At 37.4% G+C, this 19,761-nt stretch overlaps 1 protein-coding gene across 1 annotated transcript in view; it reads right to left on the bottom strand.

The window, feature by feature from the left end:
* The window catches only part of ADGRV1 (adhesion G protein-coupled receptor V1), a 285,963-nt gene that overhangs the window by 61,586 nt on the left and 204,616 nt on the right, over nt 1-19,761 (bottom strand). Inside the window, exon 87 of the mRNA XM_008492118.2 lies at nt 18,979-19,157. Within this exon, the coding sequence (XP_008490340.2) occupies nt 18,979-19,157 (179 nt within the window). The remainder of the gene's footprint in view (nt 1-18,978; nt 19,158-19,761) is intronic.

The raw sequence follows: 19,761 nt of genomic DNA, 5'->3' as shown, positions 1-19,761 counted from the left end.
AACTTCTGATTTGAGGAACTGCTTGAGAGAGATTCAGGGAAGGACACAACCTCAGAGCAGATATCTGTGTTGGATTTTCCAGTATCAAAGCCTCCTGAATCTGATGAATTTCTCAACCTGATCATAACATAGAGGTAAATTCTTCTTTGGTTTTTACTGCAGAAGTAGTAACTTTCCATAAATACACCAAGCAGCAAGACTAATGTTTGTGCTGTGTTTTGTTTTCCACTCCCCTGACAGGGACAATTTTGTTGCATGTGTTGTTAAGAAAAAAGAAACAACACCAAAAAACAACAACAACAAAAAAACCAACAACTTATGTTTCTATGAACTAACATGAAGAAAACCAGATGGAAATGGTATGCTTAGCTTAAAATGGGTAACACTTGAACACTTGAGATATTATTCACTACTTCCTGAGGAAATTCAATCCACATTCAAACCAGAGAAATTTCTGTTTCCAGAGTAGGTAAGATTGCAGATTTTTACAAGATTATACAAAAATTCACATCACCAAAGGCGCACAGGTTGAGACGCAAACTCTTCATTCCACTTCGTGTAGTCCTCTGTTAGGTTAACAAATTATACAACACCCTGAAAATGCAGACTTCAGACTTTTTACAACACAGTGAAAGACCAAATTCAAGAGTGGCCCAACCAAATGTGCTTTATGGCTGCCTTGGGCAATGGAAGATGAAATAGCCTTTCTTTGGAGTGTTTTTTTGAACCCAGTAACTGCAGATAGGAAGACTGCAACCCAAGCAAAATATGTGTGCATATGTAGCAGATGCCACCTTGCTACCTGACTCTGATAGTGTCATGGATACAGTTAACAGGATGATTTAATATGAGTGAGAATTTAAAAATGTTTTGAAGTACCACCAGAAATTACTTGCTGTCCATGTGAACCTTTTACTAACAAGAACTGCATTGTGTCAGAGAACTAAAAAAGTTTTCCTCTATTAAAACAGCTTTTCTCTACATCACACCCTACATCCCTGATGCCTGATATCTGTCTAGCCTGATGAAGAACACACAGCCTCTCCAAGACACACATTTTACCTCTAGCCACCATTTCCCAGTGCTAGCCTTAACCCTTTCTTGGTCCTCTGTATCTCGGCACAGCTACCACCAATGCGTGAAACAGTATTTTGTCTTGATTTCTGCAACATTTCTTTATCTGTCAACTCATATGGTTTTCCCCTCTAGTCTTCTTTCAACTGAATAATCCTAGGTCTTCCAGTCTTTCCAAGCATATTTTATAGATACAGCCTTTGCTGCCACCACTGGTTACACCACTTCACTAATGTTTTTCTTAAATTTTGGGGCCCAGCACCTTTATCATTTCACCCCAGTGCATGATTTCAGCAGAAGGACTTTATGTGTCTTCAAGACCAAGCTGCTCTATATAGAGGCCAATACCATGCTTGCCTTTTGTGCCACAGCACAAAGTTGTTGACTCATGCTCAGCTGATTATCGACAATACACACGAGATTTTTTTGTGAAGAACTGGTAAACAGACAGTTATTCCCCATCCTATTTTTGCCTAGCTAATTATTCTTGGCAAGATGCAATCCTTTCCATATGTCCCTGCTGAATACTGTACTTACTTTTTCCAAATAGATCTCAGATGTCAATAACATTACAAATTATAACTGACATTCAGTGTTCTTCTTTCCCAGATTTATGCTGTGTAAATCTGGATGGAAATGTCTTCACCAAGGCCTGTATTGTATGAGTCAAATGTGATATTTTCCAGTCCATTATTGGAAGGACATTTTAAAGTTTCACCTAAATTTCACCTAAGAATTATGAAGAATTTCTTTGAGAATGTATAGTCAACAATATAGTTGACTGGCTTTCTCAATATGTGTTCAAATGTGTGGGGAAATTTAGGATGACTAGATATGTACTAATATTGCTCCCAATATGGAGTAATTGCAAACTAACATTACAAACAAATATAAGACATGATAAAACACCCAGATTATAAAGAATTAAAAAGCAAAATTCAAGGTGCTTTTCTGGACAACAGACTACATCAGATAAACTTTTTTATTTTCTCATGAGGTTATAGGCTTGGGTTATAAATGCACTTGAAAACTTTTGGCACCATTTGAATTACACAGTGAGATGAAAAACAGGGAAAGCAAATGTAAAATCTACCACACTCACTGTCTAGTTCTTTAGTCTGCAGAAAATAATCTAGAAATTACTATGGATCATATTATTCAGAACATGAGTTGTAAATTTGTGCTGATCCAGTGATGTAGATGTCATACTTGGATGTATGTATGCATATGTATATATGCAGTTTATGCTGCAACACATATGAAGTAACCATTCTGCTTTAATCACTCTTAGAAAAGATCTCAGTGGCAAGCTGGGTCTGGTTTTGGCACATTGCAAAAACATGAATCAACTAAAGAAAATTCACAGTAGAGCAGTGAAAGTTAGCAGAGATCTTATAAATGTGTTCCACTCTTAACAGACTTTAAAAAAAATAGTTTTAATTTATTTTGATTTGAGGGGGTTGTTTTGGGTGGGCTTTGGTTTTTAGTTTGTTTGTTTGGTGTTTTGTTTTTGGTTTGGTTTTTTCTCTTATCTTTTTTTCTCTGAAGAGAATGGACGTATGTTGGTAAACTACAATTCGGCAAAAAGTTAAAGTAGAATAAATTCTCTGTGTTGTAAAACATTTTTCTTGCTGGAAGACACAAGCCAAGGGGTTTAAATTATACCAAGGCTGTCTGATGGATGTCAGAGCAGTCATAGAGGAGATTAGTTGTATGTAGCAGATCCACAAGGATCAGGGATAAGTCTCTTAAAAGATGATCCCGACTCAAACTAGAACAGTAATTTCAAACTGAGAAATTAATGCTTGAGGAAAAAATTTATAAATTTACTTAAAGCATCTTCCCTATACTGGAAGATGTTATTCAGCTCTTGTTTCTGTGTTTGAACTGTTCTTTCCAATGAAGTGGTGTGTTTTTAATGTTGAAAAAAACCCTCTGAAAAACCTTACTGAAAAATGCAAACTATGCCCATGCACAGGATCCCTGAACCTATCTAGAGAACACTCCTGACATATACTTTATTTACATTTTTTTTTTTGTATTTTACAAGGATGCTGCCTGCCAATGCCTCTGGTGAGAAGCTAGTTGTTTTACAACCATAATCAAAATATCGAACAATCCAAACTGAATAGTAGGAAAAGTAGTCTTTCCAATGAAAAAAACCCATGTAGTTCCAGCCTAACAGTGAAGAATATACTTCGCCCATTACTCAAAATAATGGTTACCAATATTGTTTACTTTTGCTGCTAATATGTCTTGCATCCTTCTACTTCTTAGACAATCTCTCTAAAGATATGCATATGACACCAAGAGAACTTTAAAACAACCCATCAGTGAATATTTGCTTGTATTCTAAGCATTATTTTTCCCCCCCTAAGCTTTCAGAAAGCAATCCTTGGTTTCAAGTGTGCTCTGACTAATAAAATAGCTTGCAGATGATAGTATTAAATAATGCTTCTATCATCTACACTTATTATACATTAAGTATCCGTTATTAATATTACAGTTACAATTTGCAGTGGAGAAAGAAAACTTAATTATATTAAATCATTTTCATAAGGCTTTTGAAGATGTTAGTTCCAGGTCAAAAAAAGGTACAAAAAGTACAATAGGGAATTAAAGCTTCCAGGACAGTGCTTAGGCAATCAGATCTTTCTGTCTCTATGGATGCATTTATATGTAAATATAGCTTGTAAAAAAAACATTTTTCAACTTAATGGTGGTACATTGCTGGCACAATATATCTGCTTGAGTAACTCAAAAGGAGAAATGAGGATCTAGGGAAAAATTCCTGCTCTCTGTAGTGACCTAGTGGTCGACATCCAGACTGACAAATTAAGATCTATGGATCTATGGTCAAGTTTGTATCCTCTTACCACCCAAAATTCCTAGCTCTATTTTGCATCCCTTCAATTAGGTATTCTCAAAGCAATGTCCAGGCCCAAAAGTCACTACTGATGAAACTACATCAGATTTGACTCTGCAGTCTATCAATGCTACTCCAACCTTACTCCAAGTCTTAGGATTCTGTGATGGGTTGACACCAGTTACCCACTATTCCACTCCATCACTTCCTGTCCTCAGCAGGACACCTCCAGAGATGGTGTGGGGAGAACATAGGATGGAACAAACTTGTGCATCAAGAAAGAGGCAGCTGATTAAATCAAAAACAAAGGCGGCACATGGAAGCAAAGGGAAACAAAGGATTTATTCTCTACTCTCTCTACTTTCCATTGCTGGGTGACGTAGCAGCTGCTGTGAAAGACAAACATGATAATAACAAATTCCCCTCCTCTTTTCTCTTAGTTTTATTATTAAACAGGGATCATATGGCATGGAATGTTTCTTTGTTCAGTTTGGGTGAGCTGCTGTAGCTCTGTTCCATCCTAAGATCCTGATGAAGGGTGAATGTTGGAGAGACATAGAGTCTTGATGCTGTTAGAGCACTGCTCAGCAGCATCCACAACACTGCGGTGTTATCAACACCTTTCTCTCCACCAATGCACAGCACAGCACTGCAAAGGTTGCTGTGGGGAAAAGTTAACTCCATTTCAGCCAGACCCAATGCAGTCTCTCAGAAGTACCCATGTGTCACCTGCAAGGGCACAGCACACATACCCTCCATTGCATTGTTATAAAAATACTCCCCTGGTTGCTGCCAATCCAGCCCTTGAGTTGTTTCAGACACTCAAATACTCTGAATTGAGAAAAAAAAACCACAAAAAAACCAACCATAAACCAATATACAAAGACTCTGCAGGGAGAAGAGAAGATACAAAACAAAGCGCTATGTGGCTTTGGCTTTTAGCAAGATTTCAATAAATGTAAAGGAGAACCAGTCTGTGTCTCTTAACCTTTGGGCCAAGCATCATCCCTTGAACTCTTTGGCATGAATGTTTGGAAATGGAGGTGTCATTCCATGATTTAAAATATTTTCAGAAGTGACAAGTAGTAACCTCCTCAGTTGTAGTGAAACTACTGATTTTGGGTAATAGGGGACATCCAGCAGTGGAAGAGAAGCAGGGCCCTTGTAGTATTGGTCCTCAAATGTGATACACCAGTATTTTGTTTTTTCCTTTGTTTTGACTTACAGGGAGTAAGATCAAACTTCTATAGTAACCCAAGTGATGATTATTAGAATGTATCTCCTTAGTGTCCTATTATTATTAAATAATAAAAGTGTTTATATTAAATTAATGTCAGCTAATAAAATAGACTGAAATATGGATTTATTACACTAAGTTCATGCTGTGATAGTCAGATTTAAGTTATGAAAAAATAAATTAGGTTTCCATTCTTTAAAAAATATCTAATTATAATGATGATAATGATAATAGTGTTCATGATAATAAAAATAATTTTCTACATCCCTCACCTAAAACTGTGAAAACGTGATTTGTTTAAAACAAACATCTGGCTGCCAGCATCACTGCACAAAGCTGTGTATGTCTTGATAAAAATAAGACTCAAAAGGCCATGGCAGCTAAGGCTGAGCATTAAAGGTCAGATGAACTCTGCATTCTAACAGCGCATTGTTCAGGATAACCTTGGGTCCATGGCAAGCTTTAAAAGAAGTGACAAGGCTTGGACAAATCAAACACTGGAAGCAGAGCACACTGGCATCCTGACTATGGAATACCCAATATCTCCTTCCATGATCCAGTGCTCCAGAAACCTATGTGTGAGCACACTGAGCAACCTCCTCTACAACAAAGCTGATTTTCCTACAGGAGAAGGTCAATTTCACACTGGTCAGCACAAATCACAGCTGCCCCAGGGTTCTCTAAGTTACATTTGGCAGACCAGAGAGGTTGTTAGAGGAGTGGAGGCCAACTGCAGTGTGCCATGGCTTCATGTTTTGATAAGTCTACAATATGCATCGGTTTCTTTTAGCAAGACCTTCATCTCAGGAAATAGATTTTTTTTTTTTAAATTTTTATTTTGGCCCTCTCTGTAACATGAGAGTGGTCCAAAATCACCACAAGAAACCTCTCTGATTTATCTTTGTATCAGGTAACTCCAATACACGTCCTTATGGTGAAGTGAAAGAAGCACTGGTTTATAACTGAGCCAAAGAAAGTTGATGGAGCTTTCCAAGAGGCACAACACAGCCCACAGCCCACTGGCATCACCTTGGCAGGATGTGGTTGCCCAGCAGCTCTCTGATATTCTTTGGAAAATCTCTGTCCACTTTATTTATTTATTTATTTATTTATTTTATTTCAAATGACTTGCAAACAAACTGCCTGCTCAACTCATGTCAAATTACACAGACTTTATCAATTTTTAAACTGAATCCTGAGTTTCTTAAAATGCTGTACAGCTTATTTAAATAGTTCAAATTCTGGTTTTGTTGGAAAAAAAACAAAAAACCTCAGAAATGTGTTCATTACACTGTGGAAATTTCTAACGAGACAGGTCAAGATTTAATAGAAGTATTTACATCATCTTACTAGAAATATTTTGCCTATTTCTTTCCATGACAAATGCAGGCAGCTGTGAGAATTGAGTCCTAAATGCAACCAATTGAATCCTAAATACTGACTGTGCTGAAATTAGAGGGTGCCTGATGATTACACAAATCTCTTTAGAACTGGCACTCTGTTGGAGTCATATTTTACAAAGCAATTTTTTCCTAATTTTAGCAGGTGCCAGTCTCAAAGAATTATCTGCTATGTGTAAAGCAGCTCTGATATTTAAGGTGACTGACAGAACAGTTGTAAATAGTATAGTTTTCTCTGCATGATATTCATCTAAAGCTATTTAATTGTCAGTTCCTGTTGCTTCTAGTATTGAAAGTAAAATAAAAAAATCTTTCTGTAATTTACAAAGTAAATTTGCTAAAAGTAAGTAGGTTTCCTATCAGTAATGCAAGATGTTTAGAAAAGCTAGGAAAATTTCTAGTAAACCAAATTCAAAGTGTAATACAATACAATGCACAGTATTTATGAAGATTTATCTCTTTTTTTTTTTTTTTTTAAATCTTAAACAATACAGTGTGTGCTGAATTTCTAACATAAGCTCATGTTGGTGTTGTTACTGATAAGGAAAGAACAGTAATATAAATAAATGTTCTTGCTGATAAGTGAACCACAGCACAGGCAACCCTTCCTGATATTAGTGACGATTTTTTTTCAAAACTTTGTTTTGATACAAACTGCCAAAAAAAAAAAAAAAAAAAAAAAAAAAAAAAAAAGAAAAAAAATCTCCAGCTCTGGATGTTACAGAGGTTTGCAAGACATGGAGTTCTGCTTGTGTAGGGTTTCAGGGTGTGGTTTTTTGTTTTTTTTCTTTTTTTTTCTTTTCCTCCTTCCCCCCCTCCTTGTTTTGCAAACAGACTCAGCTCTGGGTACAGCGTGTGCAGGACACGGCGCAGAGCGGAAACTGCTCTGGAGGAAGTACAGCTTTCTTTCTTCCCCCACCCCCCTCAACAAAAGCAGCCTGGCCTGAAAAAAAAAAAACAAACAACAAAAAAACCCAAACAAAACTAAATTTGTGAGCCTGAGGAGAGGCCAGCCTGAACCCCAGTGCCCCCGTTATCGACGGAGATGCCTCTGCCTTTCCTGCAGGGTCAAGATGCAGAGCACCCTTGTTGCCCCCCAGGTGATGGACTGCTGCTTGCTGCTTGAAGTTTGTTTGTTTTTTTGTTTGTTTGTTTGGGGGTTTTTTTTGTATATTTTTTTCTTCACCTGCCACCATGAAACCAGAACCTGGGAGAGGAGACGGGCACCAAGTAAAGAGGTGGAATGGCCCCTGTGCGAACACTGCCCCAAAAATCACCTGTGTGGTGATCTCACACTCATCTCACACTACATGCACTTCCAGTACCCCATGGGGGGTAGAGGAAAGCTGGAGGGGGACTTTTTACAATGGCATGAAGTTATAGGAAAAGGGGAACAGTTTTAGACTGCAAAACCAGAGAGATTTAGATGAGATATGAAGAATTCTTTGCTGTGAGGGTGCTGAGCCCCTGTGCCAGGTTTCCCAGAGAAGCTGTGGCTGCCCCATCCCTGGCAGTGTCTCAGCCCAGGTTGGATAGGGTTTGGAGCACCCTGGGCTGGTGAGAGGTGTCCCTGACCATAGCAGGGGAGTTGGAAATAAGTGGTGTTTAAGGTTCCTTCCAAACCAGATCATTTGGTGAGTCTGCGAGTTTTTGCACCTTTGTATGAAGTCCTATTTCTTCAGAAACCCATGGCCGTGAATTTCCACTAACTATTTCACAGGTTATCCTGCATTTAGATGTGGTCTTTATCCCTGTTGACAACTTTTCAAATTTTGCTGTCCAAATGTAAAAGCTTACAGGTTCCATCTGCACTACTTACCTAAGAGATGGGGGCAAGAACTGGAATCAAAGAAAAAAAAGCCTCTTTTCACCCTATAGTGTCAGCAGAACAATTTTTTTGTGAAAGGCTGTATATATCTATGGCATTTTGGGGAAGAAAAAAAAAGATAAATAGTCCTTCCCCTATAACCACATCTCAAAGATATACAGTGTTATTGCTTTTGCTCTTGTTAAATCATTTTTTTCTTAAAAGGAAAGGGGATTTTGTCTGGAACACTGAACATCATCTGCTTATGGGTCAAAGTAAGCAGATCTCAAATGAACCAAAAAAGCTGGGTCACAGAGTCCAGTACAGCTGCAAAACAAGTCAACATTTTGAGTAATCAAATTCTACTCCTAAAAGCACAACAGAGCTGGAGTGAACCCCTTTGATTCATTGCTGCACTTGGCCTCTGTCACCTCAATGAGATGATGGGAAAATGAACAACCTAAGAAATTTCTTACTGCCCATAACACTGCCATGGACCTTGTCTGACATGAACAAAAGTGAGTTTTGTTTGTGTTTGATGAATTTAAGTCAGCTTAAACCTCACACAGATGAGTTCAGAGACAAGCCCCTTCCTTTCATTTGATATATAATTAAACATGGGAAAATGAATTCTTTTACTGGATGTTTCAAATGAAATGCAAAGGAGTTTAATAACAGTTTTTCCAGATTTTATAAAGTGATAATGTGGCAGTTGACCCTTTGGCATTGTTTAGTTTTCAATTAGTTTCTTTCCTCTACAAAGCAAAAGAAAAAGCAAAGAGAGTAAGAGGAAGATGAGAAGAAGGACGGTAAAAAGGTTATGAAAACACGGATCATTTTGATTAAGAAATACAAATTCAGAAAGCAGCAGAACTTAAAACTCTCAGAAATCAAGCCCAGGCTTGATCATTCTTGCTTGCATTTGGACAGGGAGTCCCAGCTATTTGCTGAAAGAGAAATCCACAACAGGGGTAACTGCTGCTAGAAATCTGACCCTATCACTTTTACTCACATATCAAAATTCATGATGAGTAGCTCACTATTTGTTAGTGGAGATACTCACAGATTAACTACGAGTGACAGAGAACAGTGGGGAAAATCCTGCTCACCATGAACAAAGAATGAAGAAGTGCCAAGATGCTGTTTTGAAACAGCAGAGGATGGGATTTTCAGAAGGTTCAGTTTGAGTCAGCCTGTGCAGCAGCAGCAGCCTTGTCAATAAACCAGACCGATTGCACAATAAAGCAGAAAAACAATTTCCTTGTTTTCTTACTGCTGCTGTAACTGTAGAGCTAAACAGTTGGGAAGAAGTGGAAAAATGAAATGCCTAAGCAATGCTTTTCCATAATGAAAAACCAAAAATGTCATCTGCTGTTGTTTTAGAACAGGGCCCACTGTGATTCAGTCCTCTCATTATACCATCCTCTGGAAATTTCTATGAGTGATTTTATATGGTTTTAGGTTTTTTTTCCCCTTGTGTGAAAACAAATACTAAAGAAGCACTGATTACCAAAGGAGAAGCAGCAAGGACCTAGCAGAAGCACTGCATTAATGCAATTAAAGCATTTAGGCTTACAGGGCACGAAAACTCTGTAGTCCCTAAGCAGAAGTCCCAGCAGTCTTGCAGCCTTCAGCATTTGACCAGGAAAATAAACTGGTAGAAACCTGCTTGAAACCTGGCAGAAATTTCTTAAAGCAGGGTTCCTGCTAACACTGCAATTTGAAAATTATTTAAGGAGTTATGTGCCCCATTTCAGTTAATTATCTTGCTCCTGTTTACATCTAAGGCTTCTTCCTCCTGCAGATCAGCCATTGATGGCTTTGAAACCATGATCTATTATTATGGTTATTTTTTTGTATTTTACTATTTAATATTTGTTACAGTTTCTCCCATGCAAGAAATTTATTCCCTTTCATCATCATTAGGGCAGACTCCTAATTAGCTTACTTTTTTCTCCCACCCTTTAAGCCAAGAACTTTAAAATAAATCTGGTTGAAAAAGGAGTCTTTTCCATGTGCAAACTGTCAAACATAAATGAAGTTCATGCTCACAGTCCTGCCCTTTGGAATGAAAAATAATATGCATGTCTTGTAAAAGTATGTCATGAAAAAGATTTTTTTTTCCCACTTCAAAGTAGTATTTACTATGAACACCTCTTATTTGTTTATTTATTGATTTTTATTTAAATCTGAATATTTTGGTGTAATATCATAACTGGGCAGGATAAGGATGCTCTACAACCACTTCAGTTCAATTCAAATACTGTTTAACCATGCTGACAGTTAAATGCAATACTTCTAATACAAATAAATCTGTGTCCCTTTTTTTCAGATGCACCTCAGCACAGTTCACTGAGATACATTTTACAGAGTGCAGGCAAAAGTTTTGCCTTCCAAAACACAGCTCTAAATACAGTCAATGGCCACGTCCTTCAAATGACTGAAATGTGAGCACAAAATTGACATAACAAAGAACAGTCCTGCAGTGACATTAAAAACAAAATATAATTAAAAATAAGCCTTTTTCACCTCTTTTAGGAAGATCAAATACAAGAGGCTAGATATATATACTTATGATAAACAGAATGTCAGCACCAATGAAATAACCAGAGCAAACTTCTCATATTGATCTCACTACTGCTTATTTTAGCATTTCCTGCAAATCACAGGAAGCCTTTTCTAAACTTCTGGAAGACGAATTAAACCGAGAATGTACTTTTTTTAGTAGCAGTAGGTGGTATTCTGCTAATTAAAGATCATATAGTAGGAGGGACTATCTTGCTAATTTCTTGCACGGCCTGAAAGGAAATACAGCTTTTAAAAGCTGCCAGTGGCAGGAATGCAAGCCCCCATCCTGTTCTCTCTTATTTTTGCCATAGTGTCACTCAGGCTTCAGAGAAGTGTCTAGAGTTTTGGTTTGGCAAAAAATTCCCTCATTTGAACTTGTTTGAAGGATCAGTCCCCCAAACCACCAGTGAATGCAGCTTCCACCCATAACAACCTGTCCTTTCAATCCTTTAAAACCACCCTGATTTGTCAGAGACGAGCAGTGATTGGCAATTTCACCTTAATAACAAGTATTTTTCCCCACTCATTTTTCAAAATTCCATCACTTGAATCAGCCAGAATTTATCTTTCTCTATTTTAATGCTTTAAAAGCACAACATAGTGATTATGCCTGTTTCTGATGTGCTAACATTTGCTTAACAGTAACAGTAAATATTTGCCAAGATATAAAAAGTACTCAAGCCCCTGCCCCCACCCCCCACTGTTTTTCCTCTGCTGGAAACACATGTTGGTAATGAGGGATAAAGACGAGGTAATTAAAGCCATCACACTTAGCAGTGAGTTATTTTTAAATAATCCTTAGCAATGGGTAGAACATTAGGCAGCTGCATTGGAAATAACAGAAGAGTGTAGAAAACAAAGCAGAAAATAAAGCATAAGTACAGAGTACAAAAAGGCCAAACTTTGTAGTCACATAACTGGCGCTAAAGGTCAGGGAAGTAGGGTAATTTGCCCAGAAAAATAAATATACATATACAGATATATGAAAGTCTATATTGTGGTGCATGTAGACATGACCCAAGTAGCTCTGGTTCACCACAAACATTTTTCCTGCAGGAGCTCAGAGCTCAGCGTGGGTTAACTTGGTGAATGTTGAGAAAAGCCAGGGAAAGGAATCACAGAATCATGCAGGTTTTTTCCACCCACTGACTCAACTGAGAGGTCTGAGCAGCGTTTGGCACTGCATCCAGGTGTCCAAGTGCCATTGTGTGCTGAGAGCTACCATCAACCATTTGAAAAAGCTTCAAAATCTAAGGGGCTTTGCCAGGAAACTGAGGAGAAAGGAAGTGGGAAAATTGGGATAACAGGAAGCAGAAGCTTTAGCAAGAGGACCATGCAGGGACACTTTGAAGTCCAGGGTATAAAGTAAGGCCCAGGAATTAGGGGGTAGGAATTCCACTTCAATTCATCATGCTAACTTCTTCCTCTTAGTATGTCTGACAGTTAAATTAAAATCCCTGGATAACTTTCATGGCTATTCTTAACTATTTTCTTAGCTAGTCCTGCTTGTAAAAGTGTGGTGTTTCAAGCATGTTCTAAGATTCAAGTCTACATTCAGCACTTCTGAACTATTAGTAGAGAGGGGACATAGGAGTCTTTATCCAAATACTTGGACAAAATTAGGTCACTCAAGCTAAAAAATTCCTGTTACTGGTACAAGTCCTTGGGTTTAAGAAAGGAGGGGTCCATTCAAGGGAACAGTTATCATGCCAGGAATATATGCCCAGAATATGTGCCAGCAGTAAGAGTTATTCAACTTTATGAGACTCAAAGCACCTCCAGTATTTTGTCTGACTGAGTCCTCATTGCACCAGTCCAGTGTGTGTTTGAGCATAACTCAATCACTAACAAATACTTAAAGTCTATGGGGTTCTTATGAGTATAGCCAGTAAATAATTAGAAGTGGTAGGGTCCATAGTCTTGAAATAAAACTTAACCTAAATTAGTGTCTGGCAAGGTGTTTCAGGAAGATTTTATCCTTACAGCAGCATCCAAACAAATGAACTTGGAACAAGTACTTGGACAATGCATAATGAATTATCATGTCTTATATTTTGGCTCAGGTCGAGCCCTGAGCCTTGGGTGTCCCCATCCTCCCACCTAGTCTTATGAGATAAAACTTATTTAAGAAATCTTTGGTGGCCTTTTTCACTTAAACTTTCAGTCCTGAAGAGGACTTCCAAGCAAATTTTTCTTATCACTTTGGATTTCTGTGCATGCTATGGAACATCAAACATTTACCAGGGTATAATCTACAGTTTAGTACAGGAATGATGGGGGGGAACAGGACACATTTGATGAGGGCATGAAGTGATAGGATGAGGTGAAATGGTTCCAAACTGAAAGAGGGGAAATTTATCTTGGATATTAGGAGAGCGGTGAGCCCCTGTGCCAGGTTTCCCAGAGAAGCTGTGGCTGCCCCATCCCTGGCAGTGTCCCAGCCCAGGTTGGATGGGGCTTGGAGCAACCTGGGCTGGTGGATAAAAAACCTCTTTGGATAAAAAACCTCTGCCTTGGGCTAGACTGTACAGGAGGTAGAAGTATTTGTTTTTTGTTTTTTTTTCTCTAAAGGAATTTTGCTGGACTACCTTTTTTCATTATTTGTTATAGATAGATTTATTTGTGAACACATTCAGCTTGGCATTTTTCTGCTGTGAGATATCATACCAAGTAGCAGTATATGTCAATAATTTTAAAAGTCATGGTACATGTGGTTCTTCTGTGCTCAGTTTGTTTACCATAGAGGAATTTAAAGAGGAAAATGAATTAATCTTCTGGGACTTCCTGATGTAGAGGTAAGATCATTCTTTCCTTGGATAAATAAATAATTCTGACAAAAAAAAAAAAAAAAAAAAAAAGACACTACAAAAAACTGGAGGGATTCTCAGAAAGAAGAGAGCTCTTAACAGTGTAAGAAGCGGGCAGTTTTCAGGCATGACTGAAGTGTTCTGAGAACAAGTGCTCTGTAGTTTGCTGTAGTTGAAAACCCAGGCTAAAGCCTGACTAAAGCTGTGCTTGAAAAACAGCCTGACCCGCTCCTGTCAGGACACAGTGGGCAGGGATAGATTTGTTTATGAACTTCAAAATTTGTATTCTGTCATGCCTAGTAACTCCCAGTTTTCCCCATTTCAAAGGTTACTTGTTTTAGTTTAAGTTCAAGCTTCACTGAGTTGTCATTCTGGCCAACTTAAGTGTTTTTTTCCCCTCCAACATCTGTTATAACTCTGGACAATCTCCTGGGTACAAGTCCAGTGCATGTAGCATTAATGTTTACACTCATGTTTTTGAACAAAAACTGATACTTGTCATTAAATAATTCTGGCCTTTGATCACAGAAACAGGTGAATTAAGGAAAAACTATCACATGGATGTGGTTTGACTGTCTGCATAAGTTATTGAAAGTTTTACTTGTATGCAGGTATGAACAATTAAATTTTCAGGTTTACATGAGAAATTAAAAAGCCAAAGAAACTGGAAGTCAAGGATGCTCATTTGAGGTTTGTTTTAGTTTGGTTTGTTTATTTATTTTTTTATTCTTACTTGTTTTGCCAGTGTAAGAGAATTACAATGTGTCATGAACCCCAACCCATCTTCCTTAATAAAAGATGATTGAATTGCTACTAAACCATTCTGTGGTTTTATATCTACACCTGCACTGGTTTCTAAAAGAACTTTCTGCAATTTGTAAAACCCCTGTGATGCAATCCCTCAAAAGACACATGCGAGGCATATCTAGCTGACATTTTTCTTGAAAGTAATCACCAATGAGTCTGGGATGAAATTAGTGGGAGCTAGATTTTGAATACTTCACCTCTCAGCTGCATTTCACTTGTATTTTTGCCAGTATCTCCAGTTTCAGTTTGCCTTTTTATGTTCTCCACCATACCAAGTGAACTGTCTCCTTGTACTTTAAGAGATGTATTAGAAATATACTACTTAGTTTTAACATATTGCTAAGACTGAAATCCCTCTGAGAACCTCAGGTAAAGAAATGAGCCCATAACTGGCTACCAGTAAATACCAGGGCAACAGGAAATGCTGAATTGTCTGAAGACTGGGAACCATAATAAACCTTGGATTTTGATTTTAAGCTGAATATTTGTCTTGTTGTGAACTTATGAATTAATAAGTTCTTCTCAATCAACATGAAAAAATATTCTCAAAAGGAGAAGGGCATTAAAATTGTGCAGAAACCTTAAGAATTCCTATAAGGAAACACAGATTATGGATTTGTTTTATAGTCTTGAAAGAGACAATCAGATGGGAAATAAAAAAAATTTAAAAGCCCAATACAAAACAAATGGAAGAGAAAGGTTATCCTGAGGTTTCTACTTATGTCACAACACAAAGTCCCAGAAGATTCATTAATTTTCCTCTTTAAAATGCTCTATGGCAAACAGAGCACAGAAGAACCACATGTACCAAGACATTCAGTGAAATAAGAAATGACAAAAGGAAATACTCTTTTTAAAACAGCTTGTACCTAAGTGGTAGAATTCATGTCCTTAGAAGTTACTTATGACAGATATTTTAGACAGACATTGCAGCAACCTCAAACAGAGGTTAGAAATCTGTATAGCACAAAACCTCAAAAATATAGAATTTTTGAGGTTATATATAGAGAAATATATATATATAATATATGTAGAAATCAAAAAAATAAACCTCTCAAGTTGTTTGTGCTTTTTTTTAAAAAAAGACAAGCATACTTTACTGAATGTAAGAGTTTTCAAACCACTCAAATGAGTTAAAAGTTCAAGCTTCACTGAGATGTCATTCTAGCCAGCTTTAGAGAAGAACTTTTCTACCCCTCAACTACACCTCTGGACAAACCAAACCTTTTTTGGTTTTTAGATTGATTTTAAACTGTCTAGTTCAGAGCTTAATTCAAATTTCACCTATTAGACAGCAGAAAGAAGCTGACACCTGCTTCTTACAACTAAAAACCACTAAAGCCTCATTCATCACAGCAATTCTTAAGCAAGGACACATGTCTGAGAACATGATTACTATAGACCAAGGTAGACACGATACATAAATTTGAGACACACCTTAGAAATTTCATTTGCAAATACAGACAAACCTTCATGCAGGACTTCTACCATAACATGAAAAGTAAAAAAGTAGACTATATGGCAAATACCTATCCAAGAACCTTTTACAAGCCAGGTGCACACAGAGGATGCCCCTACTATGTAGGTGTGTGGCATGGTTGAGCCAATTGAAGGCAGGTGTGGTTGTAGACACCTGCATCTTAAATAACTTGGTTTTTCTTTTGAAAATTAAAGGAGAAATAATGCATATTTTTAAGGATCAAATGTCATGACTTTCCTTAGTAAAGGTATTACATTATCCTGTACAGACAACTAGGCAGACATCTCTATCTCCATTCAAGCCCATCTCATACTTCTTCATTCGAGTTATGCTGATATGACTTTCATCAGCAATTTTTTCTGACAGCCTTTCACCTCTTCATCTGAGCAATGGGGGAATTAGTAAAGGGATGAAAAAAAGAGGCCTCTCTTTGCAGTTAGATTTGTCACATATCATTGAGATACAATCTAAAAAAAATTATGATAGTTGGCGGCACTGGTAGAGAAATGTAACAGATTCATAAATAAATTCACATAATGCTAATTATGAAAATAACCACCAACATGTGTACTACTGTTATCACCACAGCTGCCTGTTAGCTTTATATTATGGCAAGCTTGGGAGTTATTGTACAAAATATATGTATTTATGTGTAGAACTCACTACTATTTGAAGGAATACGCTGCCGTAACACTTCTTTTGAAGGACAAATATCCAACACTGCTCAAATATTTTTCTGTTCAGTACACATATAAAGTTCTGTCAGTGTTGCCATGCTGTTGGATATTAATTGTGCCCTAGGCATTCTGGTTAGGAACAAAACATTTGGTCAGAAACCACTGTAATGCAAAAATGAGTTGCCTGAAGGAGTGATCACTCAGGAGAGACTGAAGATAACAGGCTTCATTGCTTCTATTACTTCACCAGTCACACAGCTCTCACATGAAATAAGCTCCTATTGTTCTAGAACTATTTCTGAGGCTGATTGTGAAGTTAGAATGTAATGACCTTGACTTAGGAAATCTTGTTACTTTTTTCCAGGACTACATCCTGGTTTGGAGAAAACAAATCAAGTGATATAGTTCATTATGCCCTCCTTCCTGCATTCTGGTTTTGAACATCCTCTTTGTATAAACGAGAGAAACTTTTAAAAATGTTCTACAAATTACCAGTTAGCATTGATGTGATTTATGAAAATCCTTGCAGGTATCTCCTTAATGGTGTTCACATTGGCTTTCTGGAATAATCTGGGTATTCAATAAGGCTGGGATGATTTCTGGCATTTGACCTTTATTATGATGCTGGAAAAATTTTATATTTATTTTGGATAAATGAGTTGGACAGGGTAATTTTCCTTTACTTAACAGTTTTACCAGAACTTAGGGATTTTCCTTGGTTTTGAAAGAATGAGACATGGACATCAAAAGAAAACAGCTGTGAAACTGTGGTGGATACCACCATCCCACTGTCTGATGATAATCAGACGACTCGATTTTTCTACACATATTTCTTGTGTTTACTATACACAGAGAAGTGTTTTACCATGAAGAAAAATACAGTGCTATTTATTGATTGCCATGTTCTGTGAAGAAATACCTATGTGTATGGGATGAGGTACAGAGCTATGAATGTCAGGAATAGTCTGCTACTGGGGAACTGAGACACTTTCCTTTAGACCCAGTGGGTCTAAACCTTGGCTGACGGACAGACAGCTTGTAGCCCACAGAGTGGCTCTTTTAGATTTAAATCATGCATCCCTGCTCCTCATGTACTGTACACATATGTATGGATATCCAAGTATTAGTTACAACTGCAAGTATATGAGCACATGTATATACTCAGGCACACAGATACTGAACTGCAGTATCCATTTCTCACAATAATTCCCTTTGTATGACAAAAAACCCCACTCTACTGCATTTTGTTCATGGAATGAAGCATGCTCCATCTTCCTCTTTTATTATAAAGATACATGGATAGTCTCCTGGTTTGTGTCTAAACCTCATAAGAAGTTTTCAAAATAAACATATGTCTTTTCTTCTGGATTCTTTTGGGGTTTTTTATTTGTTTGTTTGGGTTTTTTTTTGTTTGTTTGTTTGTTTGGTGGTTGTTGTTCTCTAGGTTGTGTTTTTACTCTTTTCTGCACATGAAGCATGCAATTATAAGACAATTTGAATGAGCATAACGGCCTCATGTCTTAGAGCAGCTATTACCATAGATTAGCTTTGCCAGAAAAGGGGACAGAGTAAAAGAGCCAGGGAAGGAGAAAAACAAAATTCTGACCTAACCATATTTCCACTTAAATGTCCCAAGTTCTATGAAAGTGTGTTTCTTTAATTAGGATGGTTTTCTAAATCTATAGGTAGATTTTAAAGGGTTGTGTTAATTATTGTCACTACAGAAAATTGGAAAAGTTTTGGGATGTAAGATTCAATATTCTAAGAAACACTTCAGGAAATAAGTTTGATGTGTTATTGTAGTAACATTGTTTAGCAGGGAATATTTTTAATGATCTAAGGGAAGGGAGTTTAAGACATGGTGTTGAGTTTCTTTAAACATAGAAGCAAAATGCAAGAAAAACATGCTTTTTCTGTTCACTTCAGCAGCAGTAGCCATTACTATCCTTTATCCTGGAATTGCACAGAAAAGAACAAATAATTTGCCCACTAAGCAGACATGCTTGAGCTGGCTCTGCTCAATTCTCAGCCTAGGATGAACCTGTGGAGAAACTGGAGGAAAGCCCAGTTGCATGGAAAGTTCTGCATTGTTTATGCTTGAATTACCTGCTTCACCTCCACCAAACAACCTCTACCCCTTATTGAAAATCCCCTTTTTACATGCGAGCTAATTAAATATGAAACAATATAGCAAGTACAATAGCTAGATCATGGTTGGTTTTTGGATTTTTTTTTCTTTTCAAATGGAAACTTACAGATCATTGTAGACCAGGCCATAAATCTGTGCTGTGCTGTGATGGTAGATTCCTCTCAGGATAATTAAAAGCAGGATCACAACAAATGCTGGGAGCCCCCAGCTCAAAAGGAAGTAAAGGAGGTAGCGCCGCTCTGTGTGTTCATCATTCATCACCAGGACGTACCAGAAATTAACAGCCTGAAGAATAATGAAGAATATTAATCAGTAGACTTAGTGGCTGATTAGCTATCCCCACCCGAAAAAAAACCCCTCTCTGAACGTCATAATACAGCATTTGTTTGTCCCAGCATATATGCATAAATAAAAGTTTTTCAACACAAATATTTTATTGTCCTGTTCTTCTCTGAAGGAATCAAAAGACACTGTGATTATGAAAGAACTGTGCCTATGTATCTATTAGATTTGGAATAAAACTATAAAAGAGGGACAGCTTGTGTAGTAGAAAACACTATTTCTGCAGGGCAAATATATGTTTGTGGTGCAATAGTATCTTTCTTTTTGGATTTTCATACCTTCAAAGAAAAGACTGACATCCAATATTGCTAAATCTGATTTGTTTTGAACCATTTTATACTACTGTTCAGCTCTGCATGTTACATAAATATTTCTGGCCTTTTATGTGGGGTGAATAAGGGATTTTTTTTTTTGCCTTTTTTTGGTCAAGAATAATTCAAGTTGGTGCCTCTAGCCTGTCTTGGCAGTCAATGGAGAGGGGACAGAAATCTGCAGGTGCTCATTAGGCCTTCCCTAATCATACTCATCTCTCTCCATTGCCTACATA

The sequence above is a fragment of the Calypte anna genome, chromosome Z, assembly GCF_003957555.1.
Source record: "Calypte anna isolate BGI_N300 chromosome Z, bCalAnn1_v1.p, whole genome shotgun sequence".
Lineage (NCBI taxonomy): Eukaryota > Metazoa > Chordata > Aves > Apodiformes > Trochilidae > Calypte > Calypte anna.
Note: the sequence above shows the minus strand (reverse complement) of the source record. Positions and strands in the feature narration are given on the sequence as shown.